Genomic DNA, 23011 nt, shown 5'->3' on the forward strand with positions numbered 1-23011 from the left:
AATAGTGCAAGTACTGGACTATGTACAATCAAGTCTTTCACTGTTTTGAAACTAGCTTGTGCATCCATTGTCCACACTAAGATTGAACTTCTCTGTAGTAATTCTCATAACAGTTCAATGACAGAAGCATAATTGGGAATGAATTTTGCATACCAGGAGGTAAGACCCAAGAAGGAATGTAAGGCTTGCAAATCTGTTGGAGAAGGAGCATTTGAAATTGCCAGGATATGATCTGGATCAGGTTTTAGTCCAGCCTGTGAAATTGTAAGCCCCAGAAAGGAGAGTTCAGTTTGTCTAAATTTGCATTTGGACCTATTGAGTTTGAGGCCTGCTTTGATGATGCAGTTTAGTACAGACTGCAGGTTATTGTCATGCTCCTCAGAAGTATTTCCAAACACGATAATATCATCCAGATAGCATGGAACTCCATATTGATTCTTCAGAATCAATGACATCATTTTTTGGAAGGCACTTGGGGCAGATGCGAGACTGTATGGACCACGTTTAAAACAAAATAGTCCCTCATGTGTAATAAATGCTGTGAGGTCTCTGCTATCTTCATGCAACATAACCTGGTAATATGCGCTCTGCAAATCAATAGTAGAAAACATCTTTGCTCCATGGAGTTCTGCAAGTACTTCTTCTATGTGAGGAAGAGGATGGCTGTCAATCACAATAGCTTTATTTGTCCTTAAGTCCACACAAAGGCGAATGCCTTCACCCTTCTTCTGCATCACTACTATAGGTGAAACCCATTCTGAGGAGTCGATCTCTTCAATAATGTCCTTTTGAACAAGTTTTCTACGTTCCTTTGAAACAGCTTCCCTGACTGAAAATGGTAAGCGCTGTAACTTCTGTCATACAGGCATCACATTATTCCACATTTTAACTTTATGCAGAAACCCATAAGTACAGTCGAGTTTCTCCTCAACCTGGTGTTGGGTCCCAGCTGAAACTGGTGTGTGTATCACAAGAGTGCTTTACTGAGGAAGATCAATTCATCCATGAACTACCCTGAGATTTAAAGCAGCCAATAAATCTCTGCCAAGGACAGGAGTGCCTTTGTGGACAATGTAGAACTCTTCAGTTACACAGCAATCACCAAAAGTAACTATTGCTGGCAGGCAGCCATGTACTGGAATATGGTTTTTCAAATAGCACACCAAGTGAAGTTTGGGTTCAGTAAGAGGCACGTCTTTAAAGTAATGCAAATAAATGGAATCAGGTAGTATAGGTACTGCTGAGACAGTGTCCAACATTAGCTTAATAGAGTGTGATTTGCCTGAGGGTATGGTGGAAACATTTACTTCATTTGTTCTGGAATATGTGCAGTAGTGCAATGGTCCCCAGCCTTTCTGTTGCAATAGCATATTCATGTTCCCAGAAGAGTGTGGTGGGCGCTGGATGACCAGCCACCAAAATGCCGCCGAGAAGTGGAGTCATTGAGAAGGGTCGCTGCCGAAATGCCGCTGAGAAGCAACGGCATTTTGGTGGCAATGCTTCTTGGCATTGCCGCTTCTGGGCAGCATTTCGGCAGTTGGTTGTCCGGCGGCCGTGCTCCTCGGCAGCAGGTTGTCCGGTGGAAGCGCTCCCTTGTCAGTAGGCAGGCCCACATAAATGCCCCGGTGGGCACCATAGCACCCGCGGGCACCGCGTTGGGGACAATTGCAGTAGTGATTTTGTCCACGGTCAGCACAGTAGCATCTGGTATTGTAACTGCATGCACCTGTTGATTGAACTGGCTGCTGTGATATACTTTAGCAAAATGACCAATCTTCTTGCAATGATCGCACTGAATTACTTTTGCCGGGCATCCTGTGTAGCTTGCAAGGTGTTGTGGGGATCCACAGTGAAAGCATGCTTTTACTGTATTTTGAATTTGCTGATTTGGTAGTTTTCCATTAGTTTCCCTCTTGTAATCGTTTGTCTGCAGCAATAGTGAACTTTTCTGCAAAGGAGTCACAGCCTGGACTCTGCTGCTTGTATCCATGCTCATTATTTTGGCTTCAGCTGTAGCTGACTCAAACTGAGTAACAATGGTTATTGCTTTTTCTAGTGTAAGCTGTGGTCCTAGAAGTAAGCGTTCTCTTACATGAAGCATGGTTGTTTTCTCAATGAGCTGGTCTCTAATCACCTTATCTGCCATATTCCCAAAGTCACAAGTTACAATCAGACTCCTCAGGGAAGCAATATACTGCATTTAGTCTCTCCTGTTTTCTGCTCATGCTGGCAAAATCTGTCGCAATCAGCTACTAATTCACTTTTGGCACAAAAAAGTTCTTTAATGCAGTGAGTGCAGTCTCATATTTATCATCTGCAAGGGGAAAAGTGTAAATTATACACTGCCCTTCTGCTCCAAGGCAGTGGATTAGCAGAGTATGCTTTCTTACTTCAGAAATCTCTGTAGCACTGATTGCAAGCAGATAAGTCTCAAACATATGGATCCAGGTAGTAAAAGCAATTGGAGGCTCACCTGGCTTTGCAGAAAGGGTGCAGGTAGGTTCAGAGGCAGAAGATCCATCCTTGTCGCCAAAATGTTGTAGCAACCAGGCAAGGTACTAACAAACTTCAACAGGACTTTATTTTTCAAGTGGAAACCTCTTTACCAAGCTGCTGCTGAACCCTTGGTAGCTCTCACTCAGCCTCCTCAACATCCTCCCCTTTCCTGTTTCCTGTCCTTTCAGACTCCCAACAGCCAGTACTCCCAGTTCTAATAATTACAAGCAGCATCTAAACACCACACAGCAGCAGTCAAAAAAGCTAACAGAATGTTAGATAATAGATAATAAGATAGAAAATATCATAATGCCACTGTATAAATCCGTGGCACACCCTCGTGCAGTCCTGGTCACCTCATCTCAAAAAAGATACTTTAGAATTTGAAAAAGTACAAATGATTAGGGGTATGGAACAGCTTCCATATGAGGCAAGATTAAGAAAACTGGGACTGTGAATCAGAAAAGATAAAACTAAGGGGTGATAGATAGAGGTCTATAAATGATGAATGGTGTGGAGAAAGTGAATAAGGAAGTGTTATTTACCCCTTCACCTAACACTAGGGGTCACCTGATAAAAGGCAGCAGGTTTAAAACAAAAGAAAGTACTACTTCACCCAACACACAATCAATCTGTGGAACTCATTGCCAGGCCAAAAGTATAACTTGGTTCAAAAAAGAATTAGATAAGTTGATGGAGGATAGGTCCATCAATGGCTCTTAGCTAAGAGTGTCAGGAACACAAACCCATGCTCTGAATGTTCCTAAACCTGCAACTGACAGAAGCAGGGACTGGATGATTGCCCCATTCTGTTTATTCTCTCTGACGTATCTGACATTGGCCAAAGTCAGAAGACAGGATACAGGGCTAGATGGAATATTGGTCTGTCCCAGTATAGCAATTCTTTCGTTCTTATAGTGTTTGTGGAGAAGTAAAGTACCAAAAAGACATGAGAAAAATGAATAATTCTGTATTCAGTGCAGGGTTTGGTTGGGGTGTGATAAATAGGGGTTACACATTGAACAATGAGGTTAAAAAAATTGTATAGCTAACCATGCAATCCACTCAATTCACTGAATGAGGCAGGAATCCCATGAAAAATATCACATTATTTAAAATGGTATCATAATTCATACACACAAAGAGGCAGAATCAAGGTTGCACGGGTAATCTTAATTATTTGTTTAACATTTCCTAACGTTTGAGTGCTTAACTTTGCATCTTTAACAGCTAAACATTTTTTTGTTTATATAATTATACATATAAAGTGGGATTTTCATAAGTCAAGATTTATCTTTGAGTTAATGTTGAGCACTTTTAAAAATCCTATCAATAAATTATATTTATTCTCCACTCTGAGTTATACATGGTTCAAAAAATGTGGGATTACGTTTTTCCGACATTCAGCTCTGCTAGAACCAGTTATGGTTCTCTGATTCGCTGTCCCAGACATAGCAGAACATAGGCTGTTCTAATATGCACCTGTTATCTGTAGTTCCTATGGGACCATATAGCAGCTGGGTATTGCCAGAACATATTGCTCTCTGGATGCTGCTTCTGCTCACCCCTCTTCACCCTCAACATGTCTCAACATGTCATTAGAGGATATGGGGATGGAAGTGTAGATGGCAACTGTACCTGCTTTATTCTGGCAAGGGATTCTCTCAAACTAGGGCTATGCCTAGCTAGGAGTTTTGACAGACTCTGTTTGTTTTGTGCTACCTGAGCAATATAAAGGGACTGGAATGAAGTAGAGTATGATTTTTGGACTGTGATGAAACAGGGACTCTTAAAACCTAAACTCATTATATTGACTTGAAATAATAATCAATATTTGAAGCTGACAGAGAACTTTTATCTTCCAGATATTTGACTAGGATAAAACTTAAATTTAGACTTGTTTGAGGGTTTCTCTCTCCTACACACAATGCTATATCTGAGCCTTTTTAAGGGCCAAACACTAAAACAGAAATTAGTGGTAACTGTTTTTCTTTTTCATTGGCCTTGTTTGTAGTTTCTTTTTTGAAAGTGGAATATTTACTGTGTACAGTTGAATGATATTGTTTAACATGTTGTATCCTTCTTAAAAACTATTAAAAATTCTAACATATGGGACTACCAAATATACACAACGTCAATATGAGCACAGTGTAATGGTCAGGAAATTTACACTGGCAGTTCAGCTAGCATAATTAGAATGATATTTACTTTCATTTGATAGACATTTCTGACATTAGACCTTGTTTATGGTTAATCTTTATTGGGAAATATGCCATTTAATTGACTGTGTTAAACATTTGTGTTTCATCCATGACAGAGCATTGTGAAAAACAGGATGTAATGTTTAAGCTGACAACCCTAGTAAAATATCCTAAGTATACAATTACTATAAATCTACAGCAAACCTTGCTACTCTGTGGTACAGAACTTGTTGATTGTTGTGCCACTGTTATCAGATTGACTGTGATTTTGGAACCATTGAAGCTCAACCACAGTTCAAGCAAACACCCCAAGAAGATACTGTGTATAAAAACATTTTAGACTACATTTTGCATATGATGTTTATTGGAAATTAAGTGAAGGCAATACAATGCTTTCTATTTTACATTAAAAATAAAATTATTCAATTAAATTAGATTTCTAAATCTACTTAATGAAAAGGAATAATAATCGAGATATCATCAAAACCAAATGTTACAGTGTTGAATTATAATACTAAAACAGGCATTAAAGTCCAGTTCCTCATTAAGGACTTTATGTTGTAAAGATTTCAAAGTACAAATCCAATCTACTTATCATGGATATATATATATATACACACGCACATATAAATAAATAAATAAATAAATAACCAGGTTATTTGGCTGCTGTGCACATCTATAAAAAGGTGAGGGTTTAAATTATTTCCTTTTTACCTCCCACACAGAAGCTATGCGCAGCATAGTCCCCATACTCCCAACTACAAAATTCCCCAGAACAGTTGCAGAGAGAGGGAAGGAGAGAAACAGGAACAGGGTTTTGCCTGAATTAGGACTTCAAGACTGAATCCCATTTCAACAAAGAAAAGCCATTATCACCAGAACTGGAAATGGCCAATTACTATGTTGCTTTTAAAATATAATTATATTAATATTCATGTAGCTAAATATATTTAGAGTTATTTATTCTTAAACACTGATACAGAAAACTTTATATTCCATTTTTTAAACCAGTGTCTATACATTTAGTTTAGAAGATTTACAACTTTGCATTTAAGAACTATTACACAAAAGAATTCCATTTGTAATCCTATTATCTTTCTAAATAATGTAATATCTATACAATTGGGATACAGTATGTGGGTTTCTTCTTAGAGTGTTGGTCCCTATGTGTGTCCTAAGAGCTGGAATCCCTTTCACTATACCCACACCCAATGTGACCATAATCACAGATGTATCTCTCATAGGCTGAGGAGCCCACAAGGCAGTCACATGGAACAAGGTGTGTAGTCTCCTTGGGAGGCCAGGATACACATCAATTTCCTAGAATTAAGGGCAGTTCGACTGGCCTGCAAGGCATTCCTCCCACTCATACAATCCCAACATGTCCAGATAACACTCGAGAACATGACCACCATGTTCTATGTAAACAAACAAGAAGGAGCAATTCTCTGAATAGAAGTGGTCAATTTATGGAACTGGTAAACCCAGAACTACATCACACTCCCAGCAATGTACTTCCCAAGTGTGCAAAACTCTCTGCAGACAATCTCAGCAGGCATTTCTCCACATACCACAAGTGGCAGATACACTGAAGCAAAATCTTTATTCAGTGGGGAATGACTTCTGGGCCTTGCTCTCCAGCCAGACGAACAAGAAGTTTGATCTATACTGCTACAGAGCAGCACTAGGTTGGGACTCCTTCTGCTATTCTGGACAGACCACCTGAGAAACACCTTTACTCTCATCCCACTGCTACCAGAGATTCTACAAAAGATTTGTCATGACAAAACACAAGTTATTCTCATTGCACCCAATTAGCTCACATAATTCTTGTTCTTCTTCTAGAGATTGCTCATATCGATTCCAATTAGGTGTGTGCGCACCACGTACATAGTCATCGGAAAGTTTTTCCCCTAGCAGCACCTGTCAAGTTGGCTGTGGAGGCCCTTGAAGTGGCGCCTTCATGGTGCTCCATATATGACCCTGCCGACGTGGTGCCTCCGCAGTTCCTTCTTACCACCAGTGATGGTCGTTGGAACTGTGGTGTCTTGCTCAGCAAGTTCTACCATGTTTCCCTAGCTTCATTTGTTTGTTGTTCTCTATACGTATTAGTTAGTTTAATTGTTAGTTAGTATTAGTAGTTAGCAGTTGGGCTGGGGGGGTCTACCCTCTGTTGTGATTGCTTTTTCTTGGGAGGGCTTACATGCCCAAGTCGCAGGGGTTCAAGCCCAGCAAGTCTTGCAGCAAGCCTATGCCAATGGGTAACCCCCTCCAATGCTTGTATATAGTATCTGTGGGAGGCTCACCAAGCTGATCGGTGCAGGATTTGTAAGGGGTTTTGCCCCAGAACCAAAAAGGAGCTAGACTTTTGCCTCAAGCAGCTCCTTATGGAGGCGGCACTGTTACCAGATTTGCCCATTACTTTGGGGTATGCTCATTTACTGGGGTTACTCTTCTCAGGGGGGATGACTGTAATTCTATCAATGTACTGCTTGTGTCACTTATGTTTTCATATGGAGCTCTACTCCTCCCTTTTGCAAGTCCCCTCCCAATGGAGCTATTCTGTAGGACCTAGGTTCCCCAGGGCTGGGTTCCTCCAGCCCCAGAAAGGATACAAACACACACATTATAACAGAGCAAGTCTGAGTGGACTGGGTCAAGCAGCACTTTCAAACTGTCACCATTATATGCCTCTGGACTCAGTAGTCTGGGTTGAGGAGCACTTTCAAGCTGCCACCCTCGTATGTCACAGGTTACGCAGGTCCCCATCCCCACTTTCATGTCACAATTGTACTGGTAGTAACCCACTTGATGAGCAAACCCCACAGTATTTTTGGGCGCTACAGAGATCTTCAACTTAGGTAAGAGAAGCGTTGCTGCAGAGTAAATGGGGAAGCTAAAAACACAAAAGAGTAAAGTTCAGAGAGAGAGAGAAAGAGAAAGAGAGGGAAGCAACCAGCTTAACCATAAAAGTTATTTATTATAACCACACAAGGAGAGCCTAAACAAACATAACAGTTACATTATTAAAGGTTACAAAAGTCATATATAGAAAACTATATTTGATCAAACAAGTCAAGGTTAGAAAGTTTCTTTTCTAAGGTAGAAAAGAAAAGAGGGAGAGAGAGGGATCTCATTACTTCCATGAAGCTTGAACTGGTCGGGGTTCCCAGGTGATGGTGGTAGCTCAATGTCCTGTGTGCTGGAGACAGGCAGAGCCCCCAGCATGATCAGTCAGGAGAAGATGAAATCCTAGTGGAACAGATGTAGAGTTTGGATCTATGCATCAGAACACTTACTGGAGTGTGGGTAAGGTTTTTTGTAGGGAAACAACAATGGTTCAAGGGAGAACACTAGATTTGTTTATGGGTAAACTGATGACTCAGGGGTTTTCTTAAGGCTAGACAAAAGGAGCTGATCACTCTTGGTTATGGGTCATGTTTTTTCCAGGAAGCTCACAATGCAATTAGGCTGCTTCAGTATTTTGGATATCAATCAAGAATTTATTACTAGCATTGGTCTGATAACTGCTGAGCTGGGTGTGTGCAGGTGTAGGTTCATTAACATCTGGAGCAGAGATCCCTCAGGATGCAGTGCTTCCCTGCTTTTCTTGTCCCAGAGTTCAGTGCAGTTCTTGCCTTGGAATCTCTGTTCTCCATTCTGTATGCTAATGGAGATGTCTCCCTGTTCCATCTTTGATGCAGATGAAGCTAGGGGAGTTGCCTCTGTTCTTCATTCTGTATGCTAATGGAAATGCCTTAGTCTTGTCACCCTTGTCAGGAGGGATCTAGGTGTGTCTCCCACCACCCTTCACTGCTCTCTGCAAGTCTTTTCTCTGATTGGTTTTGGTTCTAGCAGAGGCTTGGTGGGGGGTGTTCTTTCATGAGTCAGACAGTCTAGATACTGCACCCTAGTTCCCCAAGAACACAGAACTGACTGGTATCAGCACTTAGACCTCAGCCTCTGCTGGCACGGCAAGACCCGGCACCAAGTTCATCGGGGTATAGTGCCCCAGCAACAGTGGTGGAAGCAGCACCGTGGATGGACTCTGGCGGAGACCCGTGGCACCAAGTCTCCCCAGCACTGAAACTGGTGGGATCAACCCAGCACTGCTCCCACTCCCAGGTGCAGAAATGGCACCAGAAGCAAGGGAGGAGCAGCTCTCCATCCCAGAGGTCCACCCCTCTGGAGCTGGCCAATGGGGCATGTCCTCATGAGGAGCACCCAGCACCGAAGTCTGAGGAGACGGCACTGTCAACTTTGGCCCTGCAAGAGGGACCATCAAGTCTGGTGCCATTGGACTCCCCAGCCCAGGTAATCAAGGAGGTGGAGCTGCCATCCACCCCGGACACCTTTGAGGCTGCGAGGGACCTCATCACCATGACAGTGCCGAGATCACCCACTCTTTGCACCAAGCCTCCAGTACCACATTGTATGGCACCGTCTCAAGGCAAACCAATGATGCTCTATCCCTTGGCACAGCTGATAGAATCACGGTACTGCTGATAGAATCTCGGCACCACTCGGACTTGCGGTGCCACTCAGACTCGTGGTGCCACTCCAAGTCATTCCAGTGCTCCTGCTTGTGACACTGATGCACTCGTCGATCTCCATCACACAGCAGGTCCCGGTTCCGGCACTGGTCACAACACTGCTCAGCAACCCTGTGCAGCTCCAGATCATAGGTACTGCTCCAGCCTCATGGCACCGCTCTCCAGCCTCGCAGCACTGCTCTCCGGCATCAAGACACCACTCCCTAGTGCAGCACCGCTCGACGGGTCAGCTCCACTTGCACCATCCTGGCCTTTGCAGTCCCAATCCCAGTCTTCGGACTTGGAGAAGGGATCTAGATACTCAGAGCGGGGCTGACTCTGGTCAGGCCATGGATGCTGTGAGGTAGGAGCAGGGCCGTGGCCCGCTCAGTGGCAGGGACCAGCACAGTGGCCATTTTGGACCCTGTCTGCATACCACCAGGTGCAGGGTGCCCAGTCTAAAGGCTCCCGATTGGCCACCTCTGAACTGTGGGTGCCAGAGGCTTCCGCCAGTTGCCCCACCCCTAGAGGTGCCGAGGAGGCACTGTGCCCCTGCCCCTGCATGGAACCAACTCCAACTCCAGTTCCTGAGCAGGACCCTGGTCTACCTGGTCCAGCCAGCAAGACAGGATGAGAAGTACCTGATGAGCAGGAGGGACAGGAGGACCCTGTTCCCCCTTTAGCCTCCTCGTCCTCCTCCCCAGATGAGGCTGTTGTGGGCACTTCTGTCTCTGGACCTCCCCCCATAGACAGCCGTGCCCACCTTTGCAAGGTGGCGTGCAACATGGGTCTGCAGGCCAAGGAGGTGGTGGAGTCAGAGGACCCAGTGGTTGACACCTAATTGGAGTGGATATGAGCAACACACCTCAAAGAACAACAGTTACTAGAGGCGAGTAACCGTTTTTTTCTGGATGTCCTATGAATGTCAATCCATCCTCCCATCAGCATCTAACCATTCCTGGATTTTGTAACTCAGGAGAATGGCAAGATTGGATATTTCAACCTGTGGCCTTTTCATCTCATGGTCTGGTTTTTGGATGGGCATCAGATCTGTAACATTCATGTTCGGAGGCCATTTAAGCTATCCTCAGTCACAGCAGAAAAGACTCCATGACAGCACTATTCAGATATTTATACTGCCTGCAACTTCACACTCCACTCCTGTTTGAATACTGCTTACCAGTCACCCACATGTGGAATACATGTAGGGGCCAGCACTTGAAGAAACAATCAAGGTTATTTACCTGTAGTTGGAGGCTCTTTGAGATATGTGGCACCTATCTCTATCCCACTACCAACCCTCCTTCCTCTCTCCTTCAGCTCATGTCTGGATTCATGATGGAGAAGGAAGTGGAGAGGTAGTTAATCCACACCTCCCCTTACACCCTTGGTACTGAGCATGAGGAGTGCCAGATGCAGGTGTGGACCAATGGACACTACTTGCAAATTCTTCAGTCTCAGGCGCATGAAGCACATGTGTATCCATATGTGAACTATAGATAGGTTACCACACAGCTCAAAGAACCTCCAGTTACAGAAAACCTCCATTTTTTGAAACCCTTTTTCCTTCCAATATATGACTGAACTGTAGTGTGTATTATATACATAACTACTTCTTATCATTCTGTTTAAAACCACATATTTAACACCTTTATCTCAGGTCGCTTTGCTGACTAACAAACCATGGGCATAAAACATAGATTAATATATTTTTAAGGTCAGAAGGAACCATTATATTCTAGTCTGACTGCTAACACATGACACAGTTCATAGAATTTTACCCAGTAGTTCCTGCATAACCCAATAACTTCTGGTTGAGCTATGGCATATGTTTTAGAAAGATATCAAATCTTGATTTAAAGAATCCACATGATTGAGAATCCATCACATACTTTGGTAAATTAATTAGTCTTCTTGTTAAAATGTGTACCTTATTTTCTGTTAGAATTAATCAGCCTTCAACTTCCAGCCATTGGATCTTCTTATACTTTTTAACTGCTAGATAAAGAACCCTCTACTATCAGAAATCTCTACCCCAAGTAGATACTGTGATCAAATCACCTCTTAATCTTCTCTTGGATAAAATGAGTAGATTGAACTCTAAGTGTCTCATTGTAAAACTGGTTTTTCCAGACCTTGAATCATTCTTGCACTTTTTTTCTGAACCATTTCCAATTTGTCAATGCCTATTATCAGTTGGTAGAAGAAGCAAGATTTAAACAAATACTGGCCTAGTTTCCACTCTAGAGCAATTTCTCTTAGGCCAAAGAGACATTTTTGCTTGTGTTCTTTTTGGAGATTTAGTTGTCTGGCGTGTTGAAGTGAGAAGCTGAGAGCCATATGGAATAGTTAGGCTGTTAAAAGATTTAGCAGCAAACCTCTAGCAAAACACAGACAGCATATAGTGATTCTTGATACGTTATAATTTGGCCAAATATGAATGAATTTTTATGGGAAGACTGAAAGGCACCCCTCTACCCACAGGACTTTCTCCATGCCAAATTTCAAGTTCCTTCTGTAAACCATGGAGGGATTAAAGTTCTTCCTACAGAAAAAAATATAATGGAAAGCATCAGGAAACCTTATTAGAGGGATTGGTATAGTTTTCCTTTACACAGAAACTTGAAGGAGCTCTTTATTAATAATCTGACATTGGGAATGAACTTCAAAAGATCTCTTGGAGCATAGTTTTATATATGAGCCAAGTATTATGTATGTGCAAAGTATAATGGTTTAGCTCATTTTCTGAGTGCTCTGGTTGGGACATACAATTCTAGTTATATAACAAAATATTTGGACCAACAAAACTTAGAATCATTGAATCATCGGGTTAGAAGGGACCACACGGGTCACCTACACTAACCCCCTGACAAGATGTAGGATTTGTTGTGTCTAAACTGTCCAAGTTATCCCCCATTCTGTGTTTGTGCATTTGGTTTTTCTTTCCTCAATTGTCTTTGTTGAACTTCATTTTGTTGTCTATACCCTTTTTTTCCAATTTATCAAGATCCCTTTGAATTTTAGTTCTATCCGCCACAGTGTTTGCAACCCCTCCCTAGCTTTGTGTCTATTCCTACACTCAGATTATTACTAAAGATATTAAATAACACCAGACCCAGAACAGATTCCTGTGGAACTCTATTTGAGACCTCCATCCAATCTGGCATAATTCCATTAATAATTACTCTTTGTTTGAAGTTGTTTAACCAATTATGTATCCACTTAATGGTAGTTCTATTGAGACCACATTTCTCCACCTTACTTATGAGAATTTCACGTGGAGACTATGTCAAAAGTCTTGCTAACATTCAGGTATATTATGTCCACATTCTCCCTATCCACCAAATGAGTTACCTTCTCAAAGAAGGAAATCAAGCTGGTTTGTCATGATTTGTTCTTGGTAAATCCATTCTGGCTGCTAGTGATCACCCCTTCATCTTCCAGGTATTTGCAAACTGAATGTTTCATACATTGCTCTAGTAGTTTTCCAGGTATCAAGCTGATTGTTCTATAATTCCCTGACTCCTCCTTTTCCCCCTTTTTAAGATGGGCACTACATTAACCCTTTCCCAGTCTTCCAGAATCTCACCTGTCCTCCATGAGTATACAAATATTATTGTCAGTGGCTCAGAGATTTCTTCAGCTAATTCCTTCAGCACCTTGGGGGTGAATAGCCACAGGCCCAGCTGACTTTAATTCATTCTGATTAGCCAGAAGATCTCTGACATATTCTTTATTTATCCTGATCTGCATCCCTTCCCCTTTATTGTCTATGATGACTTCGCTTGTCATCCAGTCACATGTTATTTTCTGTATGAAGACTGAAGCAAAGTAGGCCTTGAGCAACACTGCCTTCTTATCATCTTCTACTACCAGCTCACCTTCCTCACACCATCCCTGATCATTCTTTTTTTGTCTGACATATTTGTAGAACCCCTTCTTGTTGTTTCTAACATTTCTTGCCATAAAGTGAAGGTGCTACAGTGAAAGTCTTCACTTCTGAAGAAAAAACTGTCTAAAATGAAAGAATGTAGGTGATACATGGGCACAAGAATTTATACTATAGTCCGACCTTTGATATTAAGGGATTTATAATGGAGTCCCCTTATCAGTGTTTTTTGAGTAATATGGTCAGAGTTTCACCCATAACTCTGAGCACATATCAATTTGTATTTACACATTTTTATCTACCATTTGTCTTTTTTATTTCCAATCTAGAATCTATATTATAAATATTGGGATAGTGATTATGCTTAAATCATGCAGTGTAGTTGTACCTGTTTCGGTCCCAGGAAAGACAAGTTGGGTGAGGTAATATATTTGATTGGACCAACTTCTTTTGATGAGAGAGACAAGCTTCCAAGCCACAGAGTGCTCTTCTTTAGTGCATTTTGCTGTGATGCTGGGAGTATCTTTCCCAGACCTGAAGAAGAGCTCTGTGTGGCTTGAAAGCTTGTCTCTCTCACCAACAGAATTTGGTCCAATAAAAGATATTGCCTCTCTTGCCTATGTTTAAATCATGTTATCCTGTGGTAAAACCTGTAAAGGGGCTAATCTTCCTCATAGTGTCCCCCAGGAATTGGGTCCATTTGGCAGATGGAATTAACTTCCTCCAGAAAGAACTGTAGGGTCTTGAGACCTTGAAACTCTGCAGATTCACTGGTTTCTGCAGGAGCCAAGGCCATCTACACTGAGGCCATGAGCCTCAGTGCTGGACCTGAGGAATGGCATTCACTGAGATTGTTCCCCCCTTCTCCCCACCTTAAAAAAGTTGGGTTACCTTTCACATGTAGGCATTTAGGAGGAAGATATATCCCTCGCCACTGCCCCAAATTGCCTGCACGCAATACAGGACTGCCCCGTCCTGCCAATATCCACCTGCATCCCAACCAGTCCCTACCACTCATGCCCATGCATTAATCCCAACCCCAAAGAGAATCTTCTACACGGTGCCAGAAAGAGGGTGACAGTTCCACAGAAGCAGCTAACCACAATTCCCATACAATGCAAGGGAGTGCCCCTTCTGAGTTTCGTTATTGGGTGCACAGTTTCGGCCTGTTTGTTACTGTAGGAAGAAATAAGTCTCACTTGGTTGAAGTCATAGATTCAATAAAGTTCTTCCTTTGAACAATCTGGATATCAAATTGTTATGCACATGGATATTTAAGTCAAGTGTGTTAGTCTAAATGTCTTAACCATTCAATAGCTGAGGAAAGGGCACTCTGCAAGTCCTTGAGGGAACCAGGCCGCGCTTGCCAATAGGTGGAGCCTGCAAGTATATGGCCTACATCTTCTAACTGACCACAGTGGCAAAGGGGAGAGTCTTAAAGACTCAAGTTACCGTCATTTGCAGCACATCTGATCACTGTACATTGAAGTGATTGAGTTTTACACACAGGGAGATGGACTGTTGGTCCTGTCACAAGACAGGCATTGGCTATTTTTGATGCTTCTTCTTTGTCACTTAGTATGCCTTCTGGAGGTGACATCAAATTTCTTTAGAAGAAATGTCTTACAGGGATTCCTGGAGCTAAAACAGTGGATGAGTCGATTAAGCACATCTTTAAATAGGGGTAGATATGGCATGTTTTGCACATTAAGGAGCAAATTCCACAAGGTGACTTGTTGCCTGATGTCAAAAGGGGTGATGTTGGACAGGACTGGCAGCCAGGCCAGATTGGTTGGTCTCATGGTACCAGTTATTATCAAAAATAAGATTAGTCAAAAACACTGTTCAGAGAAAAGTGTTCTCTACAAAGATTTTTACATCTTGTTTTCCTTCTGCTATAATTTCCATATAGCTTCATCATTCCTGTGTAAAACTGAAATTCCTGCTTCAGTATTGTATTTCACATGTATGAAATATTTTTATTTTTATTTCAGGAGCCTTTATGATCCCTTTTCTCATTTTGCTTGTCCTGGAAGGTATCCCACTGCTTCATCTTGAGTTTGCCATTGGTCAAAGACTGAGAAAAGGCAGTGTGGGAGTCTGGAGTTCTATCCATCCTACCCTGAAGGGAGTAGGTAAGTCTCAGGAAGCTTACAACTAAACCAAACAGAATGCACAAAAGCCCACATTATTAATTTTGCCATTGAGGCTTTATTGTTTTACTTTGGAGCAGAATGAGGGGATGAATTATGGGTCTCAGGGGATGAATTATGAGTTCAGAGACTAACTTCTACATTGTCCACCTGAATGCAGCCCAGGTTAGTAGTGATCCAAAGCTGTTACCATCTGATAACTATTTGATGTCCCATTCCCAGTGCACAGGAACAGTGGGCACACTTAAAAACTGCACCCTGGTTTTAGAGAGATTACAGGTGACAGGGAATATCTCTGAGAATGGGGAATATGGCTAGAACAATTTCTCTCTAGAATTGGAATTAACTTTTTTAAGTGTGCCAACAACTTGTGCTGTAGTTATTTTGAGTTATTTGGAGGAGTTCAGTCTCCATGTCTGTCAGTCATAAGTAGTAATTGGTATACAACATTGTATACATTAATAATATGGCTGTCAATTAATCACAGCTAACTCACATGATTAACTCAAAAAAATTAATCACGATTAATCGCACTGTTAAACACTAGAACACAAATTGAAATTTATTAAATATTTGTGGATATTTTCTACATTTTCAAATATATCGATTTCACTTACAACACAGAATATGAAGTGTACAGTGTTCACTTTATATTTTTTATTACAAATATTTGCATTGTAAAAAACAAAAGAAATAGTATTTTTCAATTCACCTAATACAAATACTGTAGTGCAATCTCTTTATTATGAAAGTTGAACTTACAGATGTAGAATTATGTACAAAAAAAACTGCATTCAAAAATAAAACAATGTAGATCTTCAGAGTCTACAAGTCCACTCAACCCTACTTCAGCCAATCACTCAGACAAACAAGTTTGGTTAAAATTTGCAGGAGATCATGCTGCCCGCTTCTTATTTGCAATGTCACCTGAAAGTGAGAACAAGCATTCACATGGCACTTTTGTAGCTGGCGTTGCAAGGTATTTAAATGTCAGATATGCTAAACATTCGTATGCCCCTTCATTCTTCGGCCACCATTCCAGAGGACATGCTTCCATGCTGATGATGCTCGATAAAAAAAAAAAAAGGAGTTAATTACATTTGAGACTGAACTCCTTGTGGGAGAATTGTTTGTCTCTTGTTCTGTTTTACCTGCATTCTGCCTTTATTTCATGTCATAGCAGTCTTGGATGATGACCCAGCACATGTTGTTATTTTAAGAACACTTTCACTGCAGATTTGACAGAACACAAAGAAGGTACCGTGACAAAGTTCCTCGTCTGCCTTGGTGGGTCCTGCACTGATTGGCGGATTTACTCCACTCAGAGATTCACGGCAGCCCTCAGTTTGGCCACTTTTGCTAGTGGCTCAAACTTGCCATCCACTCAGCTAACCTCATCATTAGCCAGCATGGGAAAAAGGAAGGAGAACAATTCCTGCAGTCTCTAATGGTCCACCTAATGGGTTGGGGGACAGGCCAGGGACCTTCCCCTCTGGTGGGACCCACAGTCCAGATCAACTCCTTCTGCATCCAATAGGGAGTTGAGGGGATGGGGGGAACCTGGGCCTGCCCTCTAATCTGGGTTCCAGCCCAGGGCCCTGTGGATTGCAGCTGTCTACAGTGTTTCTTGTAACACCTTTGTGACAGCTACAACTCCATGGGCTACTTCCCCATGGCCTCCTCTCAACACCTTCTTTATCCTCACCACAGGACCCTCCGCCTGGTGTCTGATAATGCTTGTACTCCTCAGTCCTCCAGCAGTATGCCTTCTCACTCTCAGCTCCTTGTGCCCTCTTGCTCCCAGCTCCTCATACGCACCTTACTAACTGAAGTGAGGTCCTTTTTAAAACCAGGTGGCCTGATTAGCCTGCCTGTCCTAATTGATTCTGGTAGCTTCTTAAATGGCTCCAGGTGTCCTAATTAGCCTGCCTTAATTGGTTCCAGCAACTTCAATATTTTCTTGTTTGTTTGAAATAATGAATCATAGAATATCAGGGTTAGAAGGGACCTCAGGAGGACATCTAGTCCAACCCCCTGCTCAAAGCAGGACCAATCCCCAATTTTTGCCCCAGATCCCTAAATGGCCCCCTCAAGGTTTGAATTTACAACCCTGGATTTAGCAGGCCACTGCTCAAACCACTGAGCTATCCCTCCCCCCCTGAAAAGGAAAGCAATCTGCTTTCAACAGATATATCTTGGTAAACTTCCTGCAAGAGACATCCTCTAAATAGTGCAGTCAAAGAGCATTAAAATATAGGGCCTAATTCTCACTGAGAAATATTCTGGATGTCTTCAGAGAGTTCCCCACTTTTTTAAATCAAAAGGCTACATTGTGACTTGGACCATGCACAGTTTAAGGGATGGTAAGATCTCTGTGCATGCTACTGGGCACTTCAATCTGGGTGTACAAGAGTACTGCACTCCTGCTTCTCAGATAAGCCAGTGCAGGGCTATCATAATTTGCTGTTAGGCTATACTGGCAGCAAATTTCTACATCCCAGAAAGGTATCTGTTATGCACAGTGACTCCTTGGCTGGTGTAGCTTATGCACCACCCATTGCTCAGGACTGTGGCTAAATAGTCTAGCTAACCTGCCATGAACAAAATGACTGCAAATAAATGCAAACCTTCTACAACAATCTGAAGATTTAGGGACATATGTTACTTTTTATGAGTGCATTAGTATGCTCATTTCTCACTAGTAGTGCGTGTTTACAGTGAGATACAATCCACAGGTAAATCTTCACACTTTATAGATGGTGACTTTTTACATAATGAATAACTTTGTAATGATATTCCCAGCTTCAAGGCTGGATAATAAATACAGAGAAGCTTTTTATCTGTAGGTAACTGGTTTGAATCTAGCCCAGGTCAGTAGTGATCTCTAATCACTAGTCACTAATTACTATTTGGCAGCTATCTGATGACCTAGTAATTCTGTGGAGTCAACCTGGATACTAGTGGACCCACAAAAAACACTGTTATAGTTGGACTATTCTGCACCCATGCTGGTAGTCTCACCAGAAGCCAAAGATTGAATTCGTGGAGTTAGAATTATTCATTCAGCCCAGAAATTGTAAAAAATGTTGATAACGCACATTGGTGAAGAAGCTTGTACTACTGCTGTTATCCATGCTGTACCTATTCTCCAGGAAGAGGTTTCTAGTTCTCAGGGCTGTCAGTATGGGACACATCACAGTCACTAAAGTCACTTCAATATCATATCTTTAATTTTTGTAAAAACTCATTTCTTTCTGCTGTCAGTACAGCTAAGTGGAGTACAAAATTTTCCTTCTAAACTACTGCAGAGATACATTTCTGCTAATGGGAGTTGCATGCTCACCAAGGGAAGAACGTATTCTAAAGCAGCATATGCCCAGCATGCGTTACACACTGGATCTTGACATTCCAATGGATAGTAACAAAAATCAGTTTAGTTTAGTTACTTAAAATATTTGTTTTATATAAAAAGTAATGAGTTCAGACCCTGTTAAAAGTTATGATTTTATTTTAAAAATTTGTATAATTTCCTTAATGCCAAATGATTCTCTTACTTTAGTTTGAAGTCAGGGAGCCCACTTGTGGAGTAAGGTATTAGTCAAAGTGAGTAAGATTATCTGAATCTGGCCCTATGTTTTCAATGTGTAGGGCTAGATTTTTGTCTTCAGGCAAAATCTTTAGGCCTGAGCCAGTGGTGGTGCATAAACTGCCTTGCTCCGGGAGTAGCTTCAGGAAGTATTGTGACTCAGAGACATACCTGGGATTTTTTCTCTCCTGTTTCCTCCTTGCTCCTGCGGGGGAAGGGGGTGTGTAGAAAAATTAATGCTATCCTGTGTACCATCATTAAATTTCTACCCCATCCTGCTGTAGTAGGAAGAGAGCCTGAGACATAAACCCTTGTATTAAAGGCCTGGTATGAGGCAGGATCTGCTCACAGAATCTAGCAAGAACAGGGCGAATATTGCAGAAATGCACATTCTTAAGAAGTACTAAGCACAGAGTATTCACGCAAACACATCCTGATATCAAGGATGATACAAAAACATTCCCCAAGGATAACAGGGACACACTGACCCCTCCTAAAAGATAAGGTCAGGATGACAATACATAATAGAGATATTTTGATCGAACCAACATGTACAAGGTGGTTACTAGGCAAATCGGGACATTAACTAACTATGTCAAAGGGAGAGTACTAACTTGTTTGTATCAGGGTATAAAGATGTATCTCAGAGGGACTATCTTTGTCTGGCCTAGGGATGAATGGAAAGTCCCACCATTCACTGAGCTGGTCCATTGTTAAGGGCATACATTTATTAGTGGTTCAGTAGAATCTGTACCATGCTTTGTTGACAATAAACCTGGCTGGCTGCTTTTGTCTCTTACCATATCTTGTGGTCATTGGGCGGTTCGCTCGAGGTCTGCCATGCCAGCTGTCTGCGCAGGGCTGGGGCAGCACACAGAGGGAACACATATACGCAGCCAAACATCTATCAACATCTAACCACATCAGCATTGGCTCAGCTACTCTTACCAGCAAGGTGGGGGTCAGAACCCAGGCTCCAACCACTCTGTCCATTTCCCACCTAGTCACTGCCTACCTACTCTAGAGCAGAAATAACTTTGCTTACTACTACTCACCTATACCCAAGGTCCAGATGGCTCAAGTGGGAGTGTGAGCTGGGGGTTACTCCCCTGAATGGGTATATAGTCTGAATCACAATCTACTCCTTAATTATCTTTGGGTATAAAGAGGGTTATACAAGTGTTTGGTGAAAATGCAACATACGTTGCTGTCATTTTTTAGTGTTTGTTGTTACGTGCAGAGTTGGTAGCTTTCATGCCAGGTGTCTGCATCAGACTGAATTTTTTTTTGGAAAGTTTCAGCTATAATGGTCAGCTCTCTCACAGAATGAGTGTTGGGAAAAAGATATAATTTTGATCTCAGAAATCATAATGAAATGATTTTAAGAAGTCCCACTGTCCCCATGATTTTCCCTAGAAACGCTCCTCTCAGCTGGCATCAATCACCAGAACTGAGATCAGGGAGACTCACTCTTTCCTGTGATCTCAGTGCTCTCCCTGCTGATGCCAGCAGTGTGAAGGAGGAGAAGTATATTCTTGAACTCAAATGCAGAGGGGGTGAGGAGCAGAAGGGAAGACAGGGACATAAACAAATAGACTAGGTTGGGAATGGTATTACAGCAGAGGGAGGTAGGAAGGAACTTGGACACAGGAACAGAAGTTTTATAACCATTAGAGCACATGATCCTCCAGAACATGTAATTAAACCCAGGATACCCAAGTCTCAACATTCTTCTGCTGTCTAGCAAATACCTGTAAACCTAAATGAGTATCTCACCTCTCCCCTACTAGCTAGACCGCATAGAGGATAACAGTCTACTTCGGCTACAAGTTCTCCATTAGGTTGAGTGACAGAAGACTGTGCTGTCTAGCTAAATATCTCAAGCCTGCTGATTACCCATGTGGGATCAAGATGATTAAAAAATAATGGAATTTGTTTTTTGTTTGCTTGCTAGAAAATTACATTTATAAAACCCTAAGTTTATGTTAAAAGAATGTTAAGATTACAAAGTCAAGCATTCAAAAGTTAGGGAATGCCAAATATACAGTTGCCTTTGTAACCCTAATGTAGTTTATATGGAGAGGTTGTATGTATAATATGTGTTACTTTGTGTCTAGAATACAAGAATTGTGCTCATCTATATCCATTAAAAAAAAACTATTAATTTACATTGTCAAGATACAAATTTTCACAGCATTCATATAATTGACTGAGATCAGTCTGGTGGCTTAGTTTTATAATGTCTTATATTTTTGTTGATATATTTTAACATTCCTTTAAAAACGACTAAAAGCTGCATATTATAATCTTTTTTTTTTTTTTTTTTTTAGGTATAGCAGCAATGCTTGTATCCTTCCTGGTGGGTTTATACTATAACACTATCATTGCCTGGGTGATGTGGTATTTCTTCAACTCTTTCCAGGAGCCATTGCCTTGGAGTGACTGCCCACTCAATGCCAACAAAACTGGTACAGATTATGAAACAGGATTTTCATTTGTAAAGCACTTTTTGTCATTAGCAATTAATTCAATAAGAACTTTTTTGTATAAAAATAACATAGCATGCCAACTTTATCAGGGTTGTATGCAGTGTAGTTGCAGACATGTCGGTCCCAGGATATTAGAGAGACAAGGTAGATATGAGGTAATATCTTTTATTGGACCAACTTCTGTTGGTGAGAGGGACAAGCTGTGTGTGGCTCGAAAGCTTGTCTCTCTTACCAATAGAAGTTGCTCCAATAAAAGATATTAACTCACTCACCTTGTATCGATAACTTTATCAGGGAGTATTTTGATATTTTAATATTTCAGTTTTGCAGAAAAGTATTCACTATACATTTTGACATTTTAAGTGAAATCTGTGTTCTGGAGTTATTATTCCAGCCTTTAGATGAAATAACTGACACATTGTAACCTCTTTAGAACCCGAGCCACTAGGAGAGAGTTGATACATGTATTTTCCCATATATATGGTATTTGCAAAAGTACAAGATCCAGTGCAAACACTAGTATTCAGGAGCACTTTGGAGATTAGGAAAATGGAGGATTATTGGCACCATAAAAAAAATCTTGGTAGGTTAAAAAAGATAGAGTTCAGTAATGCTTTTGTACGCTTCATGGTATGTAAAGATAGAATGTACCCATTTTTCTCACAGTAGCACAATCAAATTTTAAAGTTATAAAGAGCCCCACTCTGTATAAACAAACTCAGAAACATATGAAAATTAATTTAGCATCATCTTTGAAACTTCAGATTTCTGTCACAAGTGAAATTGATAGTTTTCTTTTAACACTGTGTCTGAAATTTTCAAAGATGCCTAGGAGCTTTCAAATGGGAAATGACCATCTAAAACCTTTAGGCAGCTTTGAACATTCCAGTCTGTGGCAGAGAAGAGAACAGATTGGAAATTATTTACCTAAAATATGAGAGGAGGCTGCAACATTTTGTGACATATGAATACATCTCAGTGAGGTGAGACATGTTAGATACAACTTTTCAACTGCACTATTTCAGAAAATAGTAACCACTAATGACAAAATGTATGTGGCACAAGAGCTGCATATTCTGGTAGTCCAGACCAGAATGATATTTAGGTTACACAGTTATAAAAGATCCAATTCTGGGTGTTGATCTCAGAACAGATTGCCTTGAACCAACAACAAATGCTTAAATATTGCCCCACTACATGGAAAGACTAATGGTTGATGAACACTGACCGTGTGTGTATGAAGTATTACAGAGATGGAAGTGCTCCCCACCCCCTTGCAGTCAGGCATGGTGTCGCAGGTGAGCCTCTGTCTCAGTTTCTTCCCATCTGGGTATAAGACCAAGCAGGCCTTTCTAGTATGAATGAGCAACCTCTTCTGATGGTCTCATTTATTGTAACAGAAAAAGGAAAACATAAATGAAAACTTCAGTCAGCTGCTCCACTGGGAACTCTCCACCTCTGGTTTAATCAATCTTATATCTTGCCTTTCTAGCCATGGAGTACTCTCAGGCTGAATTTCCTGTTGGAAGCTTGGGCCTTTCCTGGGTTTTTAGCTGGCTGCCACTCTTTCCCCTTTGTTGAGCAAATCACTGGTAGCTTCCAAGGAGGTTCCACACTCAGTTTGTTCTCCAGGGCTGTTCCTGTCCCTTGCCTATTCCATGGGCC

The 23011-nt window shown here is 41.5% G+C and overlaps 1 protein-coding gene across 1 annotated transcript in view; it reads left to right on the forward strand.

Moving 5' to 3' along the window:
- SLC6A19 (solute carrier family 6 member 19) overlaps nucleotides 1–23011 on the forward strand; it is an 82683-nt gene that overhangs the window by 10563 nt on the left and 49109 nt on the right. Inside the window, exons 2-3 of the mRNA XM_073332433.1 lie at nucleotides 15113–15253; nucleotides 21188–21325. Of these exons, the coding sequence (XP_073188534.1) occupies nucleotides 15113–15253; nucleotides 21188–21325 (279 nt within the window). The remainder of the gene's footprint in view (nucleotides 1–15112; nucleotides 15254–21187; nucleotides 21326–23011) is intronic.

The sequence above is a fragment of the Lepidochelys kempii genome, chromosome 2, assembly GCF_965140285.1.
Source record: "Lepidochelys kempii isolate rLepKem1 chromosome 2, rLepKem1.hap1, whole genome shotgun sequence".
Lineage (NCBI taxonomy): Eukaryota > Metazoa > Chordata > Testudines > Cheloniidae > Lepidochelys > Lepidochelys kempii.